The sequence below is a fragment of the Oncorhynchus keta genome, chromosome 32 (assembly GCF_023373465.1).
Source record: "Oncorhynchus keta strain PuntledgeMale-10-30-2019 chromosome 32, Oket_V2, whole genome shotgun sequence".
Classification (NCBI taxonomy): Eukaryota; Metazoa; Chordata; class Actinopteri; order Salmoniformes; family Salmonidae; genus Oncorhynchus; species Oncorhynchus keta.
The window spans coordinates 12,431,076-12,454,711 of record NC_068452.1 but is presented as its reverse complement, the minus strand read 5'-3'; the positions used below and the strand labels follow the sequence as shown (position 1 = coordinate 12,454,711).

Here is a 23,636-nt window from a genome sequence, read left to right as displayed (position 1 = left end):
TATTAAATTATTCCCCAGAGTAAGAGTTATAGTCTTCATTTCATAGCTTTCCTCTTGGTTGCACTGCTTCCAGCCCCAGTTTGAGATTTGGAGGGCTGGTCTTTATGTTAGATCTTTTATCCAATCATATTCAGCCATCATGTGTTGCCAGGGGTCTAAAATCTGCCCTCAGGCCTTCAGAATCAACAGTGTGGGCGCTTGTAGCTTAAAGTGAATGTAAATGAAAATTTAGTATCAACCAATCAGCTTCAGAGAGTTGGCTATTGTACGCCTGCTGGCTGGCTCCAGTGTTACACAGGAGCCAGCTTGCAGGCGTAGTGCGTGCACGTCTTTTGATTGGTTACCAATATCGAGAGGCAGGTCTATATGGGCAGGTCTATGCAAACCTCAGAACTAGGAAACTGAATTTGATAAACTAATTCATTTGCGTACTACTAAGCTGTTTTTTTTTAACCCACAATGGCGGAAGGAGGAGAAGATATCGATTTGGTCGAGGATATAATTATTACGCCATTCTCAAGACAAACTTTTCAAGAAAAGTTAGACATTGTCAGGAGAGGTCGGCCGACGCTACAAAGCCTGTCACAGGCGGGAAATGGGTTCGTTCGCCACTTTCAAAGTTCCAACTACGAGCGCTATCAATGGCTCACAGGCTCCGAGAAGCACTGCAAACTGTACTGCTGGGAATGCCTATTATTACAATTGAGCGAGAGAGGCGCAGGTTCAGTCAAATATACGATGACACAGCGCGCATCTCAAGTTCACCCAGCGCACGCAGAGGCCCAGCACAAGGAGACCCTCACACATACTACCAACAACTCAAACATCAATATTCTGGACAACATTCTTTGCCAGATACGACACAGGTTTCAAGACCACGAAAAATGTATGTTTCTCTCCCTCCTGGACCCCCAGCACTTTCAGACCGACCGGAAAAAAAATTCAGCAAACAGCCTTCTCCAGTTTAACAGAGAGTCACGGAACACTGTTCGACCTATCCAAGCTAAAAACAAAACAAAACAGAACAGAACTGACTGTAATGTATGCTATGACTGATTTTGAAGGGAAAAGTCCCTCTGATCTCCTTGATTTCCTTAAGCAGAAAAATCTGAATGAGGACATGGGGCAACTTTACACATTGGCATGTGTGACAGTGACTATCCCTGTGTCCACGGCTTCTGTCGAGCGGTCATTCTCGGCCTTAAAGCGAATCAAAACGTATTCCAGAAATGCTACTGGACAGACTCGGCTTTCAGCATTAGCCTCCATGTCGATAGAAAATTACTTATTGGTGGAACTAAAACGCACAGATAGACTGTACAACAATGGCTCGCAGGCTCCGAGAAGCACTGCAAACTGTACTGCTGGGAATGCCTATTATTTGCAAGTGATAGATTTGGTGTTTGGAGCCACACTGGCTTTGCAAGCTTGAGTTGTCTAACCAAGGCAGCAATGAGACGCGGCTGGGCACTTACAAGCAATGGTGCTTTTGAAAACTTTTGGTGACACCGGAGTGGATCTACAGCTCAACGAACAAGCGCGCAGGGCAACGGGAGCTGCACAATGAAAAGGGTATTGTACTCTTCCCCTGCAATTCTATGAATAAAAATGTCAATTTCAAGGTGACTTAACGCCTGGTTTTATACTGCGTTTCTGTCTAAATGTATAGTGTCTAGAGCTATGGCATCATAATGATGGTAATAAGAGGTGGATTAATTCAGGTGGGACTGTGTAGGAACTCACTGAAGCCCCAGCCCCCAGGCCCACGGCACGCCACTGCCTAAAAGACACCCACCGTGAGACCCACTAAATCTGCCCAAGACGCGGAAAACAAAAGAAAAACCCACAACAAACTTAAAGACAGGAAGTAAACCAAAAAGGTGGTTAAAATAATTTATTATCTTCAATACCATTCATTCTTTACAACTCATAATTTACATACATACTCAAATAATGGTATTTTAATTAAACTAATTAAACTAAACATAAACCCCAAACAAAACCTCAGGGGAGCATCTTCCCTCCCCGTCCCTAATCTATCCTCTTACAAATCTAAATGACACCCAGCCCTAAACCCCCCTTCCACCTCTCCCGAGCAGCATGCTGCCCCCACTTCCTCTCCTCCCTCTTCATCCTCCACCTCAAATCTCCTTCCACCCTCCCACCCCCCAATCTCTCCCTGTCTTCACCATGTTCTGCCTTGCTTCCCACAGCCCCCGTTTAAAGAGACTCGTGAGAAGCCAGAGCAGAAACCTGTCCCTATCCGTCCCTCTCACTCTCCCTACTACACCCCTCTCTAACCTGGCCCACGTCAATACAAAATCCCCCTTTACCAAACCTAACAACACCCGTGCCCTAGCCCATACTACTCCGGCAAAGGCACAGTCCCAAAAGACATGGCGAACAGTCTCCTCCCTGCCACAAGAGGATCTTGGACAGGTGGGGGATTACACCAAACTATACCGGTACAAGATGGAACGTACCGGCAAACACTTATGAAGGCTCAACCAATTCAGGTCCTTGAGCCCGTTGTCCAGACCCCGCGCCTGCACTCCCTCCCAGACCACTTCCGAGATGCCCACTACAGGCGCCGGACTCCCTGCCTTTCTGACCTCCTCGTACAGGTGCCTGTGATCTAAACCTACTCGGGCAACTTCAACCTCAGGGTGCGCACGCAGCCACTTGGCCGCATGACCAAAGTGCCACGGCAGCTGTTCCGCCCGAGGATCCGTGTTAGACCACACCATTATGCTTCTCGCCTGATACGAGAAAAACACCCGCAGGAGGTAACCGGACGGGTGTATCACTGGCTGAGCAAGCTCCGTTAACAAGAAAGAAACAAAAATTGAGTCCAGCTTGAGGGGAAATGTGGTACCCCCTACCTCCCTCCCTGATGGGACAGATCATGCGTGCCCTGGCGACCCATTCGCACCTGCCACTCCACATAAACTGAAACACAAGCCTCACTAGAGGCCTCCTCAGACAAGCCGGCAATGGGTAGATGTATGCCAAATACAAAAGAGGCGGCAACACATCCACCTTTAGGACCAGGACTTTGCCCATAAAAGACAAATACCTAGCCTTCCACATTGCTAGCTTCCTCTGTACCACTGCGATACGCATGTTCCAGTTTAGCGTCGCTGAGCCGGAGGTCTCAAAATGGACCCCGAGAATCCTCAGGGCCCCTTCACAAAGAGATAACCCCCCAGGCACATCCGTTCTACCGCGCCATCTTCCGAAATACTTAACGGAAGACTTTGCATGATTCAGAACCGCCCCCGACGCTTGGGTGAAATCCCCAATGATGGCAAGAGACCTTGTCAGGCACGAGTCCTTGCACAACAGCAAGGAAGTGTCGTTGGCGTACTGCGTCATCTTAACACGCAGCCCACCGCTCCCAGGGATCAACAAGCCCTCCACCCCTGTGTCTGCCCTAATGGCAGCCCCCAGAGGCTCCATGTACAGAACGAAGAGGAGAGCCGAGAGTGGGCATCCCTGCCTGACCCCAGACGAGAGGTCAAAAACGTCACCTAAGTGACTATTTACACTAACTCGACACCCCGCTCCGACATATAAAGTACAGATCCATCCTATAAACTTCTCCCCAAATCCTAATCTACCTAACACCCTGAATAGAAAAGATCTATTCACGCGATCAAAAGCTTTCGCCTGATCTAGCGCTGCTACCATTAAAGGCAGCCCTCTATCTTCAACCCAAGCGATGGAATCCCTGATCAACTGTAGGTTCCATCTTATAGAGCGGCCCTCTACCCCGCACGTCTGATCCTCGTGGACGACGTAGGGAAAGGCTGTGCGCAACCGGTCTGCTAAAACCTTTGCAAGAATCTTGTAATCTACGCACAGCATGGTCAATGGCCGCCAGTTGCCAAGGTCAGTTGCTTCCCCCTTCTTATAAAGAAGTGACAGCACACCAACAGCCATTGATCCCCCCGGGACCCCCGTCTCAAGGATGGCCTTCAAGACTTCGAGAACCACTGGTCCAAGTATACCCCAAAACTTGAGGTAAAACTCAGCCGGCAGCCCATCCATCCCAGGCACCTTCCCTTTTCCCATCCTCCTAAGAGCGCTCTCAACCTCTTCTAGTGAGATCTGGGTCTCCATCACGTCTCTAGTGTCCTCTGGCAACCGCCAGAACAAGTGTTCTAAAAACACATTTCCCTGCTCTACATCTATTTCCCTTTCCTTAAATAAACCTCGGAAATGATCAGTTGTCACCCTGACCATCTCCTCTGGTTTACTTACTACACTACCATCTTCTTCTCTAACGCCATGCATTACCCTTCTACTCTGCCTGGCCCTAACCGACTTAAAGAACATAGCGGAACAAGTCTCATTATGTTCTAGAAAGCCACTATGCGCACGCTCCAGGAAAGCTCGAGCCTTCTGCTCCTGCAGCTCCCTGAGCTGCGCCTTTAGGGCTGCGAATCTCTCCCAGTCAATCGACCCGCCGAGGTTGCCTGCCTCGTACTCGAGTTCACTTAACCTTTGGATACGATCCACCTCCCTCCTTTCCTCCCTTTTTTTCCTTCTACAATATCCTATTATAAAAGCCCTTATCCTCCCCTTCACTAAATCCCACCACTCTAACACCCCCTCGCACATGGAGGCCGTCAAGCCTCCGAAAGAAACAAAAAAATGCGTCAACGAAAGCCTGCTCCTCCAGTATATCCCGATCTAACTTCCAGTACCCCCTACCGAAGAGGCAGACTGGCGACCCCACCTGCAGGAACACCCCGTCGTGATCCGTGAAGAAAACAGGCAACAGCCCCCCAGACAACTGACCCAAAGACCTGGATACAAAAATGTAGGCGAGCCTCCGCGCAACCCCCCTGGAGTTGCGCCATATTGGACCGACCATTGCCGGAGTAGTGTGCAGGCCACCAACAACCAGACCATGGCAAGCCATTAGCCAAGAGATGGCACCTGCACTGCTATCACCGCCTACCCCTAAATCTATATTAAAGTCTCCTCCTATCACCAAGTGCCTGTTTGTAACACACATGGGCGCCAGACAGTCCACCATCTCCCTCCTGTCTGCCGCCACCTGTGGCCCATACACCCCAATTAACCTATATCTAGCTTCTCCAAACTTTACATCTATCCCCAAAACTCTACCCTGCATTATTACAAAAGTGTTCTCTATTTTAACCTCTCTATGCCCACACAAAATCCCTACTCCTGTTGAGTGCACCCCTCCTATGCCCCAAAAAGATTCCCCCTTATCCCACTCCCTCTTAAATCTACACACATCCCCACCATCCCTCAGGTGAACCTCCTGTAAAAAACAGAAATCAAACCCCACACCCTCTAAATAACAAAAAACCGCCCTCCTTTTAACATTATTCCTTACCCCCCTAACATTTAGACTAAAAAATGAAACAGAACTATTCATTTAATTATTAACAACAAATAAAAAAAAATAAAAAACAAAGAAAAAACAGGAGACTCACCCGATACTCCCCTGGTCCATCTTCACCGGCGGGGACGTCCTCTCCTCTCCTGACGCCCCCCCGTCCTCCATCCCAACCCATGACCCAGGCAGTGTGTTGGGTCCTCCCTCCCCACCCACCATCCCCCCCTCCCTGTTTGCCTCGGGGCTGCATGTAGGGGACCCCATCTCCTCAAACAGGAGTTGGGATACCTCTAGCAAACAGCCCACCGACCCCTCACTGGAGTCATCCACTAAAATGCAAGAGGCTGAGGCAAACCGGGAGGACAAATTACCCCCCCCGCCACTCTCTTAGCCCCCCCCCCTCCACACCCCCCTCCCTCTCACTTCCTGCCAAGCTCCCCCTCTTCATCCCTTTCTTCTTTGGTGAAGGAGGTAGCGGGGAGACACAACGTCCCATCCCCGCTAAATCCTCCACCAAATCCCTCATTTCGACCTCGAGGAAGCCTGGCAGGCTGTCCCCCCACTCCTTTCCCCCATCTCCCCCTCCCCTCCCATCTCCACACCTCCCTCCGTCCCCGTCACTGCTCCCTCTTCCACTCCTTCTCGCACCACTGTCCCACTCTCCCTCTTCTCCGCTCCTTCCTGTTCTTCCGCCTTCTTTTTCTTCTCTCCTTCTTTCCATCTTCACTCCTCTTTCTTCTCGCCTCTTCCTTCTTCCCTTCTTCGTCCTTCTCCGTCCTTTCCCCTGTGCCATCCGTACAATCCGCACGCGTCCTTTCTTTTCTCCCCCCATCCCCCGCTCCCCCCCCAGCTGCAGGCGCGTATGACCTGTGACGAGCCAGGCAATCACGCCACAGGTGTTCTCTGGAGCCACACCCGTGGCAAGCCTTGGGCTCGTCACACTCCCTGGCCTCGTGCTCTTCCGAGCCACAAAACCGACATTTCTTGTTACTGCACGAGGCCAGGGTATGGCCGTAGGCCATACAACGCCTGCAGAACAGGGGGCTGACGTGCATAGTAGAGTGTTCCCCTGTCAGCCCCCAGGGAGAACATCGCCGGAGGATGGAGGTAGCCATCCACACTCTTCGGGGACTCCCTGAGTAACGCCTGGAAACCTCTCTTTCCGTTCCAGAAACCCAGGGAGTCCCTGAGGTACCTCGCTGAGGAGACATTGTCCATGTATCTCCCCAGAAAGGCCCTCACCTCTTCATCCTTCACATGCGGATTGTACATGGTTACGATGACCACCCTGAAGTTGTTCTTCGCCAGGCTGGTCACCGCATAATGGCACAGGGGTCCCGTTTTCTCCGCTTCCTTTGCCATCTTCATTACTTCGTCATGTTTTTCTTCTTTGTGAAACGTCACATCGAAAGCCTTCTCATTCGGGTTCCCTTGAAGGCAGAGCACTTCCTTCACCTCTATCCTGAGGCATCCCATCAAAATGGTCCTTCCAAATGTCTCTCTACTCCACGGCTCCATCTCCTTTTCAGTCCAGGCAAATCGTAAGGTATTTGCCATACCAATCCCCGGAAACGATCTTGTTTGCTTGTATTGATTCATTTAAAAAAATAAGCTCTCTTCAGAAAGAAGCTTCAACCTGGAATGAAAAACATCTTTAATAGGAAACGGTGGAGCAAACTAAAGGTGTTGACTCTCCACATCTATCAAGACAACTGGAGCACTGGGCCAGACACTTTTAAATAGAACCTGGTCCAGCTCAGGTGAAACACCTTCCCACTGACGAGAAGGACAAGCCAGCACAGGTGTAGCACATACTGACTAACGAGGTGACACAAAAAAAACACGTATTTCTAAATAATAATATCCAATCGTATCTTTTCTCATTTTTCTTTCTTTCTATAGAATCCTAAAACTCACTAGCTTCTAGAACTCTGGTCCCCTTGAAACGAACACAAACTAAATTCATCTCCAAAACAGAAAAACATGCAGTCAAAATAAATTGTGATCCATGGCAACTCACTGACGAAATGCATTTTTTTTTGACTGCCCTCCCTTGAGACGATCAGCAACCAAGTTGTCCTTAACACGGACATGTCTGATTTCAAGAGGAAACTTCTGCAATATCCGTAGTAACTTTCCACCTCACTGCAGAGCTTCTCTCTCTTTTCAGGGTTCACTCGATAGGCATGTTGTTTGATCGGGGCCCAGTCCCCAATGAATCTTGATATTCTAAAAAGGGAAACAACGTCAATAGAATTATATCTAAAAGCAGAGTAACAATGTCAATATAATTGTAAAATAATTATGATTACTAAATGTTACATAACTTGTAAATATGAAAATCAAAACCAAATGTACACCCCTTTGTTAATATGTATTGGCAATTCTTCACTTAATGGTGAGGCATGGAATAAAACCACCTTTCGTCAGACTGAATGTTTGAAATATGAGGTGATTTGAGTCATACTTCAGTCGTGGATTAAAGACAATTCGCACTTGAATGTTGTCAAGAAATACTGGAGTGATGTCAGATTGTTAATAAAATTGATAATATACCAATTTATTATACTGCTTTCATGTGTGCATACACACAAACAACTGCAACAATTATCATATTACATGTATTTTTTTTAAACAAGCAGCTTTTTCAACTTGTAGAAAACAGCTGGCTACATTTTGAAGTGCTGCATTTTGATTCAAGTGGGTCACCAACGTGGTAAGTGTAACACAGCTCTTTTTTTGTTACTCACTTTTTGCTAAATAATACTCGTTCAATTCAGAGCCTAGATTTTCCCCTGAGGCTAATATCCATATCATTCTGCAATCAATTGAACAGGGCAAACGATAAGGTCATCATTAAAATACTCCTACAATGTTAAAACATTTTACATTGTGACATCATTAAAATACTCCTACTACAATGTTAACATTCTACATTGTGACATTATTTCATTGATATCATGAAACAACTCCTTCATGTATTTTCTGATGTTTGATCAGAGATCTTTTATCAGAGTATTTCTTGTCACATTGATCACAGCTATAAGGTTTCTCTCCTGTGTGTGTTCTCTGGTGTATTTTACGTTCTGATGAAGATGTGCAACCTTTCCCACAGTCAGAGCAGAAGTGAGATTTCTTCCCTGTGGGTCTTTGCTGGTGTTTCTTGAAGTGTTTTGATGTGGAGAGACTCTTCTCTGCCTCGTCAGCATCATGAGGTTGTTTTGGCCCCCCAGACGATCCACAATAGTCACGTCTCTCTCCTGTGTGAACAAAAAGTCGGACAGATGGTTTAAGGCCCACAACAGCAAAAATCTACTGTAAAAAGGTGATGCCAACAGCGTAGCCATTATGTTGTACAAACAATGACGTCTGTAATGAATGTTCAATATTTGACATTTGTCTTAAGACAGTCAAGTGAACAATAGTCATATTTTGTCTTGTATTTCTTCCTAGTTGGAATGGTGTTCATTAACTTTAATTACTCCTAGTCCGTGTCACACAATCCCTTCTTATTAACTCATATTGTTAATCAGATATAATAAAACAGAGTATAAGTTTACTTCGTTACAGTTCTATTTGAAATGGGGATATTGTTTATTCATAATACTTCTAACAGAGGAGCAGGAGGAGCACTGCCAGAGCCCTGCAAAATTACCTCCAGCAGGCCACAAATGTGCATGTGTCTGCTCAAATGGTCAGAAACAGACTCCATGAGGGTGGTATGAGGGCCCGACATCCACAGATGGGGGTTGTGCTTTCAGCCCAACACCGTGCAGGACGTTTGGCATTTGCCAGAGAACACCAAGATTGGCAACTTCGCCACTGGCACCCTGTGCTCTTCACAGATGAAAGCAGGTTCACACGGAGTACGTGACAGAGTCTGGAGATGCCGTGGAGTACGTTCTGCTGCCTGCAACATCCTCCGGCATGACCGGTTTGGCGGTGAGTCAGTCATGGTGTGGGGTGGCATTTCTTTGTGGGGCCACACAGCCCTCCATGTGCTCGCCAGATGTAGCCTGACTGCCATTAGGTACCGAGATGAGATCCTCAGACCCCTTGTGAGACCATATACTGGTGCGGTTGGCCCTGGGTTCCTCCTAATGCAAGACCATGCTAGACCTCATGTGGCTGGAGTGTGTCAGCAGTTCCTGTAAGAGGAAGGCATTGATGCTATGGACTGGCCCGCCCGTTCCCCAGACCTGAATCCAATTGAGCACATCTGGGACATCATCTGGGACATCATGTCTCGCTCCATCCACCAATGCCACAGACTGTCCAGGAGTTGGCGGATGCTTTAGTCCAGGTCTGGGAGGAGATCCCTCAGGAGACCATCCGCCACCTCATCAGGAGCATGCCCAGGTGTTGTAGGGAGGTCATACAGGCACGTGAAGGCCACACACACTACTGAGCCTCATTTTGACTTGTGTTAAGGACATTACATCAAAGTTGGATCAGCCTGTAGTGTGGTTTTCCACTTTAATTTTGAGTGTGACTCCAAATCCAGACCTCCATGGGTTGATACATTTGATTTCCATTGATCATTTGTGTGATTTTGTTGTCAGCACATTCAACTATGTAAATATATATATTTTTTAATAAGAATATTTAATTCATTCAGATCTAGGATGTTATTTTAGTGTTCCCTTTATTTTTTTGAGCAGTGTAGATGGAATGAGAACAGCAGTTTAGGGTCAGAGTGGGAATCATCAGCAAGGATGTTTTTGTGGGTGACCTGTTAACGGCCTCAAAGATGGTGAAGGATGAATTGGGTAAAGTTGAATCGGTTCAAGTGACCAGGAGTGGTATGATACCGATTGTGTGTCAACAGCGCAAAAGGAGAAAGCTGTATGTGGTTTAGGTTAAACATTTCAGGTAGACGCACGTGGATTCAAATGAATGATAGACGGAAGGTTTTACTGTGGTTTGGTGACCTGGGTAAGTGAGATTTACAGAAGCCGCTGCAATTTGGACATGTGGCAAGTGTTTGTCGAAGGAATAAATATGTCGTAGTCACATGAAGCATGTTGTATTTGTGATGGGAATCACGTTCCGGAGTTCCCTGTATGGATGAAGGATGTCACGGTAGCTAGGTTGATCAGGCCCATCCAGCAGGTGTCCTATGTGGAGGCAGTGACAATAGCTGAAGGAGTAGAGAGGGGAAGGTATCTCATGTCGCACAGTCTGCAGTGAAGCGATGTAGGAGAAGGATCCCAACACACTAATAGTGAACAAGGTGGACTTTGTTGTGTTTATAGAGCAAGTGATAAATTGCATTAATAAATTATTAGTAACCTTCGTCCAAAACTAGGAGTTTCCGCATTAGCTTGGAGGAGTTTCTACAACAAAATTGTGTTAGCATTGCCCTCACTGCCGCAGTGATAAATTGCATTAATAAAAAACTAATAAAACATCTAAGAAGCTAGACATCATTATGAAGGCGGGAAATAGATTTCTGGATCTCCAGGACTTCAGACAAAATGTTACTACAGGGAGCACTGAATGAAGACGTGTGTGTGTGTGTGTGTGTCCCCTCCCCCCCTCAGGTTCCTGAACCTGTGTAGGGATCTGAATAGTAACCTTTCTGTTTGAAATTCAGGATAGTGGAGTGAATTTGGTTCATGTTTATTTTACGTAATTAGTATGCTTTGTTAATCCCAATTGTTTTGCGTTTTGGATATTTTATACAACCCCGTACAGTAGGTGGCAGCAATACACCTGATGTGTAGTCTGACAAACCTCAGAGAAGAATACATGGTAGGAACCAAAGTGTTAGTCAGTGTTTCCAGTTGACCCTAATTAGATGTTACATTACTTGTCGTTTTCCTTTTTCATGTAGCCGGCTAGCTGGCCAACATATTCATACTTCGCTTACTCCTCTCTGATAAGATACCACTGCACAAACATGTTTATCTAGGCCTACACCAGCACTGGTACCAGGCAGTATTAGCTAGCTACGTTTGCTCTGACTCTTAATACATTTAGCAAGCTAGCTAGCCTGCTAACTAGCGATTAGCATTAGCAATAGTAGCTAACATTTTTTGAGCAACACCTTGCTAAGAAAAGACAATCTTTCACCTTTAATGAAATGGCATGAAAATAATTGCCAGAATATTATACAATGACTTAACAGCTGTAACAATTTGACCCTCACAGGAAATCTACACTGGCAGTTATAGAAAGACCCATTTACTATATAACCATTGATTCTTGAAGAATATAACTTGTAAATGCCTCAAATGCTTCAACCGTATTACCCCACCAGAAACCAAAACATAAGATCTTATAACGCCACTGTTTGTAAACAAATACTATATGGCTGAGGAGTAGGGTCAATCCAAGAGTTCTGACCTCGCAATTGACAGTAAAAGCACCCAAGCTAACTGGCTACCGTTGGATAGCTTGCTAGACACAAATCTGAGAAAACCTCACTCTTACCATTTTACTTGCCCTAGCAGAGCTGGTTAGGCTCTGTTTTCATGTTATCCAGAGCGTTGGTGACTGTGCTGCTGGCAACAATTTAATTTGAGTTTTTTTGCATAAATGTTTACTGACACCGGCCATATTCAACGGGTGTTGAGCGTTATTAAATTAATCAGTTGTGCTCTGGTACTCAGATGAGGGTGCTCTGCAATCGGAGTAGAGAGCCAGAGCGAATTTACGAACGCACCCGAATTAACAATGTCCATTGAGAACGCACACGACCCCTTGGCTAAGAATGACGTAAATAATCAAGTAAATAATCATTGAAAATGTCTCTGTCGTTGATTTCCCATTAAATGACTAAATATTGTAATCCACTACCGTCTTTACACACTGTGTAAACATAAGACATGTTTTATAAGTGAATGAATTGATCTCAATGTTGATCTGGTGAAGGTTTTCTCCTGCAGTAAGGAACGATATGCTGGTAGTTCAGACAGGCTGTAATGACATCACAATTAGGGGACAAATAGACGGTAATAGAATATACCAGGGAGTGAAACTAGCTGGTGGAGGTTTTCTCCTGGAGTAAGGAACGATATACTGGTAGTTCAGACAGGCTGTAATGACACATCACAATTAGGGGACAAATACACGGTAATAGAATATACCAGGGAGTGAAACTAGCTGCTGATGGCAGGTCATCTCTTTCCTTGAAAGAAGTTTGATGTATAAGTAGCCAGCTAACGTTAGGGAGCTAGTTAACATACGGATACATACTGCTGTAAAGATATGCTATGCGTTTTGTGTAGGATAGTGTAGCTAACATTATATGAAAGGTAACTTATTTGAAAAGTCATTACTTTATTGCATTGCTCAATTATTTAAAGTAGTTATTTTATATCCACTCTCGTTGGACTTTGGCTGCATATTCTCCTCCATTTTCTTCAAATCTGAAAACGTTGAAGCCACGCCCATTTCCTGGAGAATTGCATTATTGGCCCTAAAGTACTGCATGAATACTTCGTTTTTGACAAATTTAGCACGACATCCGGGAACTTTTGTCATACTAACTATATCCATACTATGACCAATAAGCATACTATATATTCAATTAACATCATAAATAGTACGGTTAGTATGAGTATTCTAACACAGCTCAGGACTCTGTGCAGCCATTTTGTTTATTTAAAAATAAAGTTGCCCCTTTAAAAAACCAAACAATCAATCAATCAACCAATCTGCAGTTTAAGCAATAACAAAGCTGTAATTCCACCACTGTTTTGGTAATAAGATGATGGATGGGGCTGGAGAAATGTAACTAGTCTCAAATGCATAGAGAGACCTATGGATGAAAGGACTGAACATCCATGATATCAACATGATAGTTTTAACCATGTTGAGGCGATACAGTGTTGGTTTACATTGATTCTAAACATTGGAGTAAAAAAAAGCTTATTTGGGTTCTGATGGGGTACAACAGTTGAACTAAGCTCATGAGGCATGTTATATTCTTCAAGAATCAATGGCTCTAAATAAATAATTTAAAAGTCCAAATATGGATGTAGCAATTGCACATTTCCCCTTTAACACCACACATCAGTTCAACAATCACAGTGTTTGTGCATCTGTTTTTAAGACAGTACTTACTAGCGTTAATCAGGGCCCGTTCAGCGTTAGAACCATCGGACGCATTAAGATGCGTTTGGGAAACAGTGTTTTACGGAGTCTAGTTGATAGGTAATCGATTAGCTGGACTGTTCCCCGGACTCCAGTTGTAGCCATTCGTACAATGCACAAACAAGGCTATTGAACCTGACATTGGTGTCTGTCGTTATTCCTTTATCTAACATATCATACTGAAACATGTTATCAGAAGTGGCTCGGAAAACACACGTTTGTTATTTTTGTAGCTAAGTACAGTATAGGCGCAGTTACGTTCCATATGCGAACACACGCCGTTTCCGACTCACAACACTGATCAACTCGTTGTTCGCTGCCTAGCTTGGATCACTACCTACGTCGATGACTGAAGGCAAAGAAATCTCATATTCCATTGCTATGGCAGCGAACATTCCGCCACCAAATCCCATGGTTCTCACAGGGGACTGGAATATTAATTGGGACAACTTCAGGGATGAATTCGAGGACTATGCGCTGGCGACCGGTCTACATGAGAAACCCAACGAGGTACAAACGGCAACTCTGAGGAGTTTAATGGGCAGCGAATGCAGGCATATCTACCGGCACAATCTCATCCTCACAGCACGTCAACAGTGTGATGCAAAGGCTATATTGGATGCATTGGAGAATTACTTCAAACCCGCCAGAAACGTAATTTATGAGCGGTTCGTTTTCGGAAGCTGTAAACAGGAAGAGGGTGAGTCAGTACACAACTTTGTAACCCGTTTGAGAGAGAAATCCGCCACTTGTGAATACGGGGGATTGAAAGATGAATTGATTCATGACAAAATAGTGCTGGGAATTGCAAATGAGGATACACGCCGGCGTCTACTGAGAGAGAGAGACTTAACATTAGTAACTGCCATTGAAATGTGCCGCACTGCTGAAGTCACTGACATGAGAATGAGAGCAATGGAAATCGAAACCCCACGCTCCGACGTTGATACCGTTCACGCTGTTGCTAGGCAGACATTCAGACTAAACCAATCGAGGCAGAGCAATTCACCACGAACGGTGAACACAGAGAGCCCCGTAGCATGTTCAATGTTCAGAGCTGAAAAGTGAAAGTGACATTTACATGCATGAATCCATTGGGGCTGTACACTCAAGAGGGAAGAAATGGTTTGTGACACTACGATTACACAACAAGCAACAACAATGTCAACTGGATTCTGGTGCTACATGCAACGTAATGAGCTACAAAGACAAAATCAATCTGGCACCTGACACACATCTATTGCCCAGCGATACTAGACTAAAGCTCTACTCAGGAGAGCTAATGAGTTCTATGGGCACCTTTGAGCCCGAATGTGTTATTCGGGGACGCAAACACAAGCTGGAGTTTGAGATTGTAAAAACCAGTCAACATCCTCTCCTCTCAGGCTCTACATGCGAACGCCTGGGACTGATGCAGTTCACTGTACCAAATGACCTGCACATTGTGGATCATGTCCAGCATGGACCCCTGTCCAAAGAACAACTACTTAGCAGATATGACGATGTATTCAACATGCCCGTTGAATCTGTGCCTGGGGAGGTACACTTTGAAGTGGATGAGAGCATCACTCCAGTCCAGTGTGCTCCTCGCATTGTGCCCATTGCAATGGAAGTGGCTGTGAAGGCCCAGCTGGACAAGTATGAGGCCGATGGCCACATGACATCTGTGACTGAACCAACTGACTGGATCAGCAATATGGTCATAGTGAAAAAACCAGAGAAGCTGAGGGTCTGCATCTACCCAAATCATCTGAACCAAGCACTGAAACGATCCCACTACATCATGCCGACACTAGAGGATTTCCTCTATAAGCTTCCCAAGGCCAGGATTTTCACCTTGGTGGATGCCCGAGATGCATTCCTTCAATGCAAGCTGGATGAAGAAAGCAGCCTCATGACTACCTTCTGGACCCCCTGGGGTCGGAAACGCTGGCTCAAGCTCCCGTTTGGTGTCTCGGTGGCGCCTGAGATATACCAACGTAAGCAGCACGAGTTACTGGCTGGGCTCAAGGGCATTGAACCCATCGCAGATGATGTCCTGATCGTAGGCTGTGGTGACACAGACGAAGAAGCAGTACGCGACCACGATGTGAAGCTCCTTGCACTGATGGAGCGCTGCCGATCAAGTTAAGCTTAGCCTTGGCCTGAAGAAGCTGCAGTTCAAGGTGAAAGACGTCCACTTCCATGGCCACATTCTCTCGGCAAAAGGCCTGAAGCCGGACCCAGACAAGGTCAGAGCGATCCTCGACATGCCAAACCCGTCTGATGCAAAAGGAGTACAGCGTCTCATCGGCTTTGCAAACTATCTTGCAAAGTTCATACCACACCTATCAGCAGTCTGTGAGCCTCTGCGCCAGTTGCTGGACAAAGACACACCATGGCACTGGCTACCCAAGCACGAGGCCGCAGTGCAGGAGATGAAATCTCTGGCTTCATCCATGCCAGTGTTGCGCTACTACGACGTCATGACGCCTGTCACAATCCAGAGCGACTCCAGCCAAAGGGGACTTGGGTGCTGCCTTATGCAGGAAGGCCAGCCCGTTGCGTTTGCCTCGAGAGCGCTCACCCCCACCGAACAAAACTATGCACAAATTGAGAAAGAGTGCCTCAGCATCGTCTTCTCCTGCCAGCGATTCCATCACTACTTATATGGGCGAGACCTGGTCATCGCTGAAACTGACCACAAACCACTCATTGCCATATTCAGTAAACCTCTCCTCAACGCGCCCAAGAGGCTTCAAAGCATGCTCCTGATTCTGCAAAACTACAGCCTGAAGGTAATTTACAAGCCAGGACCAGAGATGTACATCAGCGACACACTGAGCAGGGCAACAACACAATGTACAGGCAGAGGCACTGTCTATCAGCCGCAGGCCATCTGTTCGCTACAGCAGGAACAACAAGATGTTCAACAGATCAATCAGGCAGACTACTTAAACGTCACAGATCACCGCCTAGCCCAGATAAGGCAACACACTGACAAGGACGAACGCCTACAGTCACTGAAGTCCATGGCTCTCGCAGGTTGGCCATACCTGAAAGAGGAGACACCTTTCACAGTGAGAGAATACTGGACCTTTCGAGATGAGATCAACGTGCAAAATGGTGTCTTGTTCAGAGGTCAGAAGATCATTATTCCCAAATCACTACGTCCAGAGATGCTTACCCGCATACACTCCAGTCACGTTGGAGGTGATGCATGCTACCGCCAGGCTCGTGAAACATTATACTGGCCAAACATGCAAGCAGAATTTGAAGACTTTGTCAGCAACTGTCCCACATGCAACGAGTACGCACATGAACAGCAAAAGGAAACCATGATGTCACACGAATTGCCCACAAGGGCCTGGCAAATCGTCAGCATGGACTTATTCAGCCACAGACAAAAGGACTATCTTCTCATCGTTGATCACTACTCTGACTTTTGGGAAATTGAACTGCTCCCTGACTTGTCTGCAAAGACAGTCATAAATCGCTGCAAGGCGCAGTTTGCAAGGCAAGGTCAGCCTGACAAGGTAATCACGGACAATGGCCCACAATTCACTGCACAGTTCAAGTGTTTCGCCTCAGAATGGGAGTTTGACCACGTGACCTCCTCTCCAAGACACCCAAAAGCAAATGGCAAGGATCATCAGCTGTCAAGATTGCAAAAAACCTGTTAAGCAGGGCCTTGTGCGACAGGAACGACCCATGGAAAGCGATCTTACAGTGGAGGACCACACCCACTGAAAACATGGACAGCAGCCCAGCACAACGCCTTCTGTCCAGACGTCTGAAGACTACCATCCCCGTAGCTAACAAGCTACTTGAGCCCTGCGTCCTGGTTGGCGTCACGGACAAACTGCGTCACAGAAACCAGCTCGCTAAGTGCTTCTACGACCGGACTGCTCGGGACCTACCAGAGCTGGAGGTGGGTGAAACGAAAAGGATGAAACCGCTGCAGGGAGACCACACAGGACTTTGGAGGCTGGGCACATGCCTGCAGAGAGTTGCACCACGTTCTTACCTAGTGGATGTTGGTGGCTCCCTCTATCGTCGCAATCGGGTGGATCTGCGCGTAGCAGAGCAGACAAACCAGAACACGCCATACACTCACCTAGATGAGCTGGATCACAGTCCAGGCCTAAGGGTGAGGGGTGCAGAATTGAGACATGGGCCAACTGAAGGTGAGGCTTCTACCCCACCAAGCTCTCCAGCTCGTGCCCCTAATCCAACCCCTGTCAGAGCCAATACTTACTCACAGGTGGGTCGGCTGTGCAAGCCACCGGACAGGCTTACTCTGTAAGCAAGGGACTGTTAACTTGCCCTCGGTTAATTAAAATCTATATTTGCTCTTAAATAATTAAATTGAAATTAAAAAAGGAAGATGACAACTGAAGTAAAAAAGAAAATGTAATGCTTTTTCTATTGTTATGACCTGACTGTTAAGAATTTAATGTTATGCCTTTATGTTTGCACTTTCTATTGAAAAGGATGATGTTACGGAGTCTAGTTGATAGGTAATCGACTAGCCGGACTGTTCCCCGGACTCCAGTTGTAGCCATTCGTACAATGCACAAACAAGGCTATTGAACCTGACATTGGTGTCTGTCGTTATTCCTTTATCTAACATATCATACTGAAACAAACAGGGCCCAGATATCCAGTTTCCTCCTCTTCTTCATTTTTCGATGTGACATCGAAAAAGCTGCATTGTAACAGCTTCCTCTTCCTCCTCCTCCTCTTTCACGAGACCTTCTCTTCTTCAGCAGGAACGGGGTTAAATTTGAGACTGGAGCTATGAGGCATGTATTGAAATCGCTAAGCGGTATAATTCAAAGCAGTGTCTCTTTATCAGCATCACGTGATGAATGACGTTGGAAGAATCAATTCGTCGAACACCTGATTGGTTTGGTTTTGGGCTCGTTCGACATTGCAGCCGACAGTGCAGGTGGCTGCTGACTGTTCTAAATAAAGCTCAAAGTAATGAATCTATTTTTTTACACGAAAGAGCCAATGCTTCAGGAAGCTTTGTTTCCCCATCACCACTTTTCAGCATGTTTTCTGTGAATTAGACTATGGGAGTTTTGTAGCTTTTTCCACTTTGGCATACTGCTAGTTGGGTTTTAACTGGTCTCCGGTAGTTGGTCTCACTGACCATAGCCGTGCTGGTTGGCTACACTGGTTAGGCTAATAGCTTGTTGGCTAAAATGCTAATATTAGCTGGCTGGCTAAGATAACTGCAAATAGCTAACATTCTTTGATATTTGGTTCGATGGCGTTATGTGTTTCCAAAACTGTGGTTTACTTTAATCACTCAAGTCATGAACGCAAATTATTGGTTTAATTTAAAGTTATACATTTTAAGTTATTTCTGTGGTAGTTTACATTATAGGGAATAGGCTGGTCCTGCATATTACTTCTCACATGACTTTGGCATTCTTCTGAATTCTGATTGGTTTAATGTAATAACTCCAAAAATAGAACTGTGAGGTGTTACTTTGCAATGGGAATGCTTTAATATTTTATTTGATATTTTATAAACAATACAAAACATACACATACAAACAACAACATCATACAAACATTAACTACATCACACCTGCCCAGACCCACTAGAACACACCTCCATCTCCATTAACTACATCACACCTGCCCAGACCCACTAGAACACACCTCCATCTCCATTAACTACATCAAACCTGCCCAGACCCACTAGAACACACCTCCATCTCCAGCGCCCGCATCAGCACCATTTTATTTCTCTCCGTCGCCCACTCACTTTCAACTTTTAGATAATAAAGCATTTGACCTTTCTATTGTGTTAACAACAGAGCATTGGTTGAGATTAAAAGTAATTTTACATTGTATAACTGTACTTCTGACAGCCAACTTTCTAACTCCTACCATAACTTTCTAACGTCATAATAGTCCCAGGAACATTTTTGAGACATTGTTAGTTTTACACTTAAGACACGACTCTGCGTTGTGCTGTAGAATTAGTGAATTTTGTATCTTGTATAATAAGGGACTATCATTTGTCCCAACATCACAGGCCACAGACTTTGATGCAGTTAACAACTTCCAAAAGTGTTTCCTCAGTTTAAGATCGACTGCCAATTTAAATCCATTGAACGAGACAAGTTACCAGACAGGACATATTGCTGATGCTCTTCCTATTGATAACCTGAATGAAAATTATCTTGTGGGCGGTGGTTGTGATGACGTCCTATTAGATGACGTCATCCATCGGGATTCCCCAAGAAAGAAGACGCTCTGGATCGATCACTGGAGTCAGATGTGAAGGAGGAGGTTGATCATCAGGAGTCAGATGTGAAGGAGGAGGTTGATCATCAGGGGTCAGATGTGAAGGAAGAGATTGATCATCAGGAGTCAGATGTGAAGGAGGAGGTGGATCATCAGGAGTCAGATGTGAAGGAGGAGGTTGATCATCAGGAGTCAGATGTGAAGGAGGAGGTTGATCATCAGTGAACCTCTCGGATTGTGGCTGGGCTGGCGTTTCCACTTCCAGCTGGGTCATATATTTTGATACATTGAATGTTGATATTGTGAACCTATGTTATATATTTGTACCTCTTGTTTCATGAAGTGATGTCACAAAGTACTGCCCCTATATATTCAGTGCATTCGGAAGTTTTCAGACCCCTTCACTTTTTCTACATTTTGTTATGTTACAGCCTTATTCTAAAATGGATTAAATCATCTCCCCCCTCATCAATCTACACACAATACCCAATAATGACATCACAATACCCCATAATGACAAAGCAAAAACAGGTTTTTATAAATGATCAATGAAAAAGGTGATTTTCTTTCAACAACAAGGACATTTCTAAGTGACCCCAAAATTTTGTGTACATCTACATGATGTATTGTTACACCACGTAGGAGCAGTATAGACCTAGTATGTTCATTATATACATCTATGTGATGTATTGTTACACCACGTAGGAGCAGTATAGACCTAGTATGTTCATTATATACATCTACGTGATGTATTGTTACACCACGTAGGAGCAGTATAGACCTAGTCTGTTCATTATATACATCTATGTGATGTATTGTTACACCACGTAGGAGCAGTATAGACCTAGTATGTTCATTATATACATCTACATGATGTATTGTTACACCAACAATAAAAGGGAAATTATGATTTTATACTGATACAATTGAAGATAATAAAAGATAATGACATTAAAATGTTTTATAAGATTAGAGAACACATTGGGTGGGATCTTAGACCGTTCCTCCATACAGAATATCTCTAGGTCTTTGATTTATTTAGTCTGCGCTTATGGACTGCCCTGTTCAATTCAAACCACAGGATTTCAAGGGAGTTCAAGTCCGACGACTGAGATTGCCATTGAAAATGTTGATTTTTTTTGCCCAATTTAACCATCTCTTTGTGGGTGTTGATGTGTCTTTCTGGAAAATCCACTTATGGCCAAGTTTCAGCCTCCTAGCAGGTTTTGGGCTAAAATATCCTGGTAATGGGTAAAGTTTAGTTACTTATTTCATACAGTAATTTTTGCTCATCTTTATCAAGGGTATCAATAACTAGGTGCTTATTTTGAAAACTGGTTATTTGACTGACTGATTCAGAAATATAGATGTGGAGTTGATTTAGAGTTTGTTTTAAAATCTCATAAAAAATCTGAACTAATCAAACAACATGTGTTGCTCTTTGTACGTATTGATATAATATTCGTATTTAATGGAGAGGAAAAAAACGTTTATCTAAACTGTTTATAATATAATTCAATGAAGAATTAAAAAAAGTTCCCTCCTCAACTGCGTTTCCTCCCTCCAGACAGCAGATGGCGAGATGTGTCTTTCAGGCGATGTTTCTACTGTGACGTATAATCAAGTGGACGGAACGCTTCTTCAACAACTGCAGCCACCTCGGTAGCTCGCTAGACAACAAAGTCGGAACATTCAAGCTCTTTAGACAATTTCGTGGTTTATTTGCCACTATGATTTAAACATACTTATGTGGAAACAACTAGATACCCCATTTAATTGAATATTTACGTTGTAAGTCAATTAGCTGTCTGGTCAAGTTAGCACTAGTCTAGTCGCTAATGCTAACTAGCTGTTATCCCCGACCATGAGTTCACTAAGCTACTCTCCTCCTGATAAAGAAGAGGAGGTCTGCTGGATGGAGAAAGAAGCTCTCGTCAAAGAGGAGGCTGTTACAATACAAGAACAAGTAGAGGGTGGGGCTGTGAAAGAGGAGGAGGAAGACGTTTCAGTGAAAGACGAGGAAGACGCGTTCAGAGTGAAAGAGGAGGATGTTACAGTAAAAGAAGAGGAGGAAGAGAAAGAGGAGGATGCAGGTTTTGGAGAGAAGGAGGTTACTGTGACATTGAAAGAAGATGAAGATGTTTTTTTAATGAAGGACGAAGAGGGGGAGATTACTGTCACATTAGAGGACGAAGAAGAGAAGACTGGAGAACTGATGAACACCAGTAAATGCAGTGAGTACTATCTTATAAAACAGGGACATTGATCTGATTAACACCAGTAAATACAGTGAGTAGTATCTGATAAAACGGGCCCAAACTCTGCAGTTGTTTAACTAATGTGTGATTTTTAAAAGGGCATTCTACACTTGAATATGTGTTTGTACTGTCTTAATTGTTCATGACGTCCTCCAGTGATTTTAACTTTTCCTGTTGAAAAGTGATATATAAATACAGTAAAGTATAAACACACTAAAGGGAAACAAAATGTTAAATGTTTTGAGCAAAATAGTGTTTTTTAGACAACTGGAAACTAGAAAGAGTGAGTGTTGTCATAGTAAGGTATTTAAGGAGTTGGCTTGATGGGAAGTCGTGATGTCATCCAATAGGCGACTGATCTTCATGTGAAATTCATTATTCTTTTTAAAATCCTTCCTTTTCTGTCAAGTCGGTTTTTGATCTAGAAAGCCATTTTCAAGTCTTACCAGAGACTTTCAATACGATTTAAGTCCAAACTGTAACTAGGCCACTCAGGAACATTCAATGTCATCTTGGTAAGCTCCTCCAGTGTAGATTTGGCCTTGTGGTTTAGATTATTGTCCTATTAGTACATTTTTTGGGAGTCAGATCTCTGAAATGCACTCTACCTACGTAACATTTAGTGTCTCCTTATATTACGCTGGGAAAACAGTTTTCATGGGCACAGAAATTATAAATCATTTGAGTTTGCAAAATCCAGTGGTTCTAACCGAGAGTCACCTTAACTTTATTTACAACACCCAAATCAATACTGTCATTAACACGGTTCTTCAATAATTACACATCATTCTTAATACTGTAGCTGTTTAGTTACAGTCACATGTTCAACTATCATCAGCTGATCCAGGAAATAATTTTCTGAATGACAGTCAAATGACAAACATCATGACATGCAACAACAACCAAAGTGCTTCTTCATTCATTACTCTGGCACAGACAGTTATGCTGTGCTCCATGTTGGATCCAACATCCCTAACAAATTGTGTGTTTATAATGTGTTGTTGTCTGCTTGATTTACAGTCGGGTCTCGTTTGTCTGTTTGGACGCAGAGATACTTAGCTCATAATGTGTAGAGCACTGTTCCTTGATGGATCGGCTATTGTACAACACAGAGAGCTATTTTCCTTTATTCAGGACATTTAGAATGACAACACATTACAGAGTAGCCTAGTGGGATTATTCACAAAATTATCTGGTTATGAAATGTCATGACAAAGACATTTTAGTTTCCATGTACCACCTGAAATATGAAATGATTTATAGTCCTAGGTCTATGTTGTTGTTTCGTGAAGTTATGGGTCCTACAGTAGGTCTATGTTATGTGAAGGTATGGGTCCTACAGTAGGTCTATGTTATTGTTAGGTGAAGTTATGGGTCCTATAGTAGGTCTATGTTAGAGGTCGACCGATTAATCTGAATGGCCGATTAATTAGGGCCGATAAAGTTTTCATAACAATCGGAAATCGGTATTTTTGGACACCGAATTTGCATATATATATATATATATTTTTACACCTTTATTTAATCTTTATTTAACTAGGCAAGTCAGTTAAGAACACATTCTTAATTTCAATGACGCCCTAGGAACAGTGGGTTAACTGCCTCGTTCAGGGGCAGACCGACAGATTTTCACATTGTCAGCTCGGGGGATCCAATCT

The 23,636-nt window shown here is 44.4% G+C and overlaps 4 protein-coding genes across 9 annotated transcripts in view; 2 read left to right on the top strand and 2 right to left on the bottom strand.

The window, feature by feature from the left end:
- LOC127914402 (uncharacterized) overlaps positions 1-3,129 on the bottom strand; it is a 267,695-nt gene extending 264,566 nt beyond the window's left edge. Inside the window, exon 1 of the mRNA XM_052490255.1 lies at positions 2,933-3,129. Coding sequence (XP_052346215.1) covers positions 2,933-3,123 — 191 coding nt within the window. The 5' untranslated portion in view covers positions 3,124-3,129. The remainder of the gene's footprint in view (positions 1-2,932) is intronic.
- LOC118365743 (zinc finger protein ZFP2-like) overlaps positions 1-23,636 on the bottom strand; it is a 426,011-nt gene that overhangs the window by 255,437 nt on the left and 146,938 nt on the right. Inside the window, exon 3 of one of the 2 annotated variants that reach the window (XM_052490197.1) lies at positions 5,998-6,032. The exons of the other annotated variant lie outside the window; for it this stretch is intronic. The gene's annotated coding sequence lies outside the window, so the exon portion shown is untranslated. Of the gene's footprint in view, positions 1-5,997; positions 6,033-23,636 lie in introns of those variants that run through there. 2 annotated transcript variants of the gene reach the window in all.
- The window catches only part of LOC127914401 (uncharacterized), a 143,172-nt gene that overhangs the window by 41,957 nt on the left and 77,579 nt on the right, over positions 1-23,636 (top strand). The window lies entirely within an intron of this gene.
- Positions 1-23,636, top strand: part of LOC118373987 (zinc finger protein OZF-like) — a 96,452-nt gene that overhangs the window by 44,176 nt on the left and 28,640 nt on the right. For 2 of the 5 annotated variants that reach the window (XR_008088207.1, XR_004823523.2), the window contains exon 1: positions 21,310-21,954. The exons of the other annotated variants lie outside the window; for them this stretch is intronic. The gene's annotated coding sequence lies outside the window, so the exon portion shown is untranslated. Of the gene's footprint in view, positions 1-21,309; positions 21,955-23,636 lie in introns of those variants that run through there. 5 annotated transcript variants of the gene reach the window in all.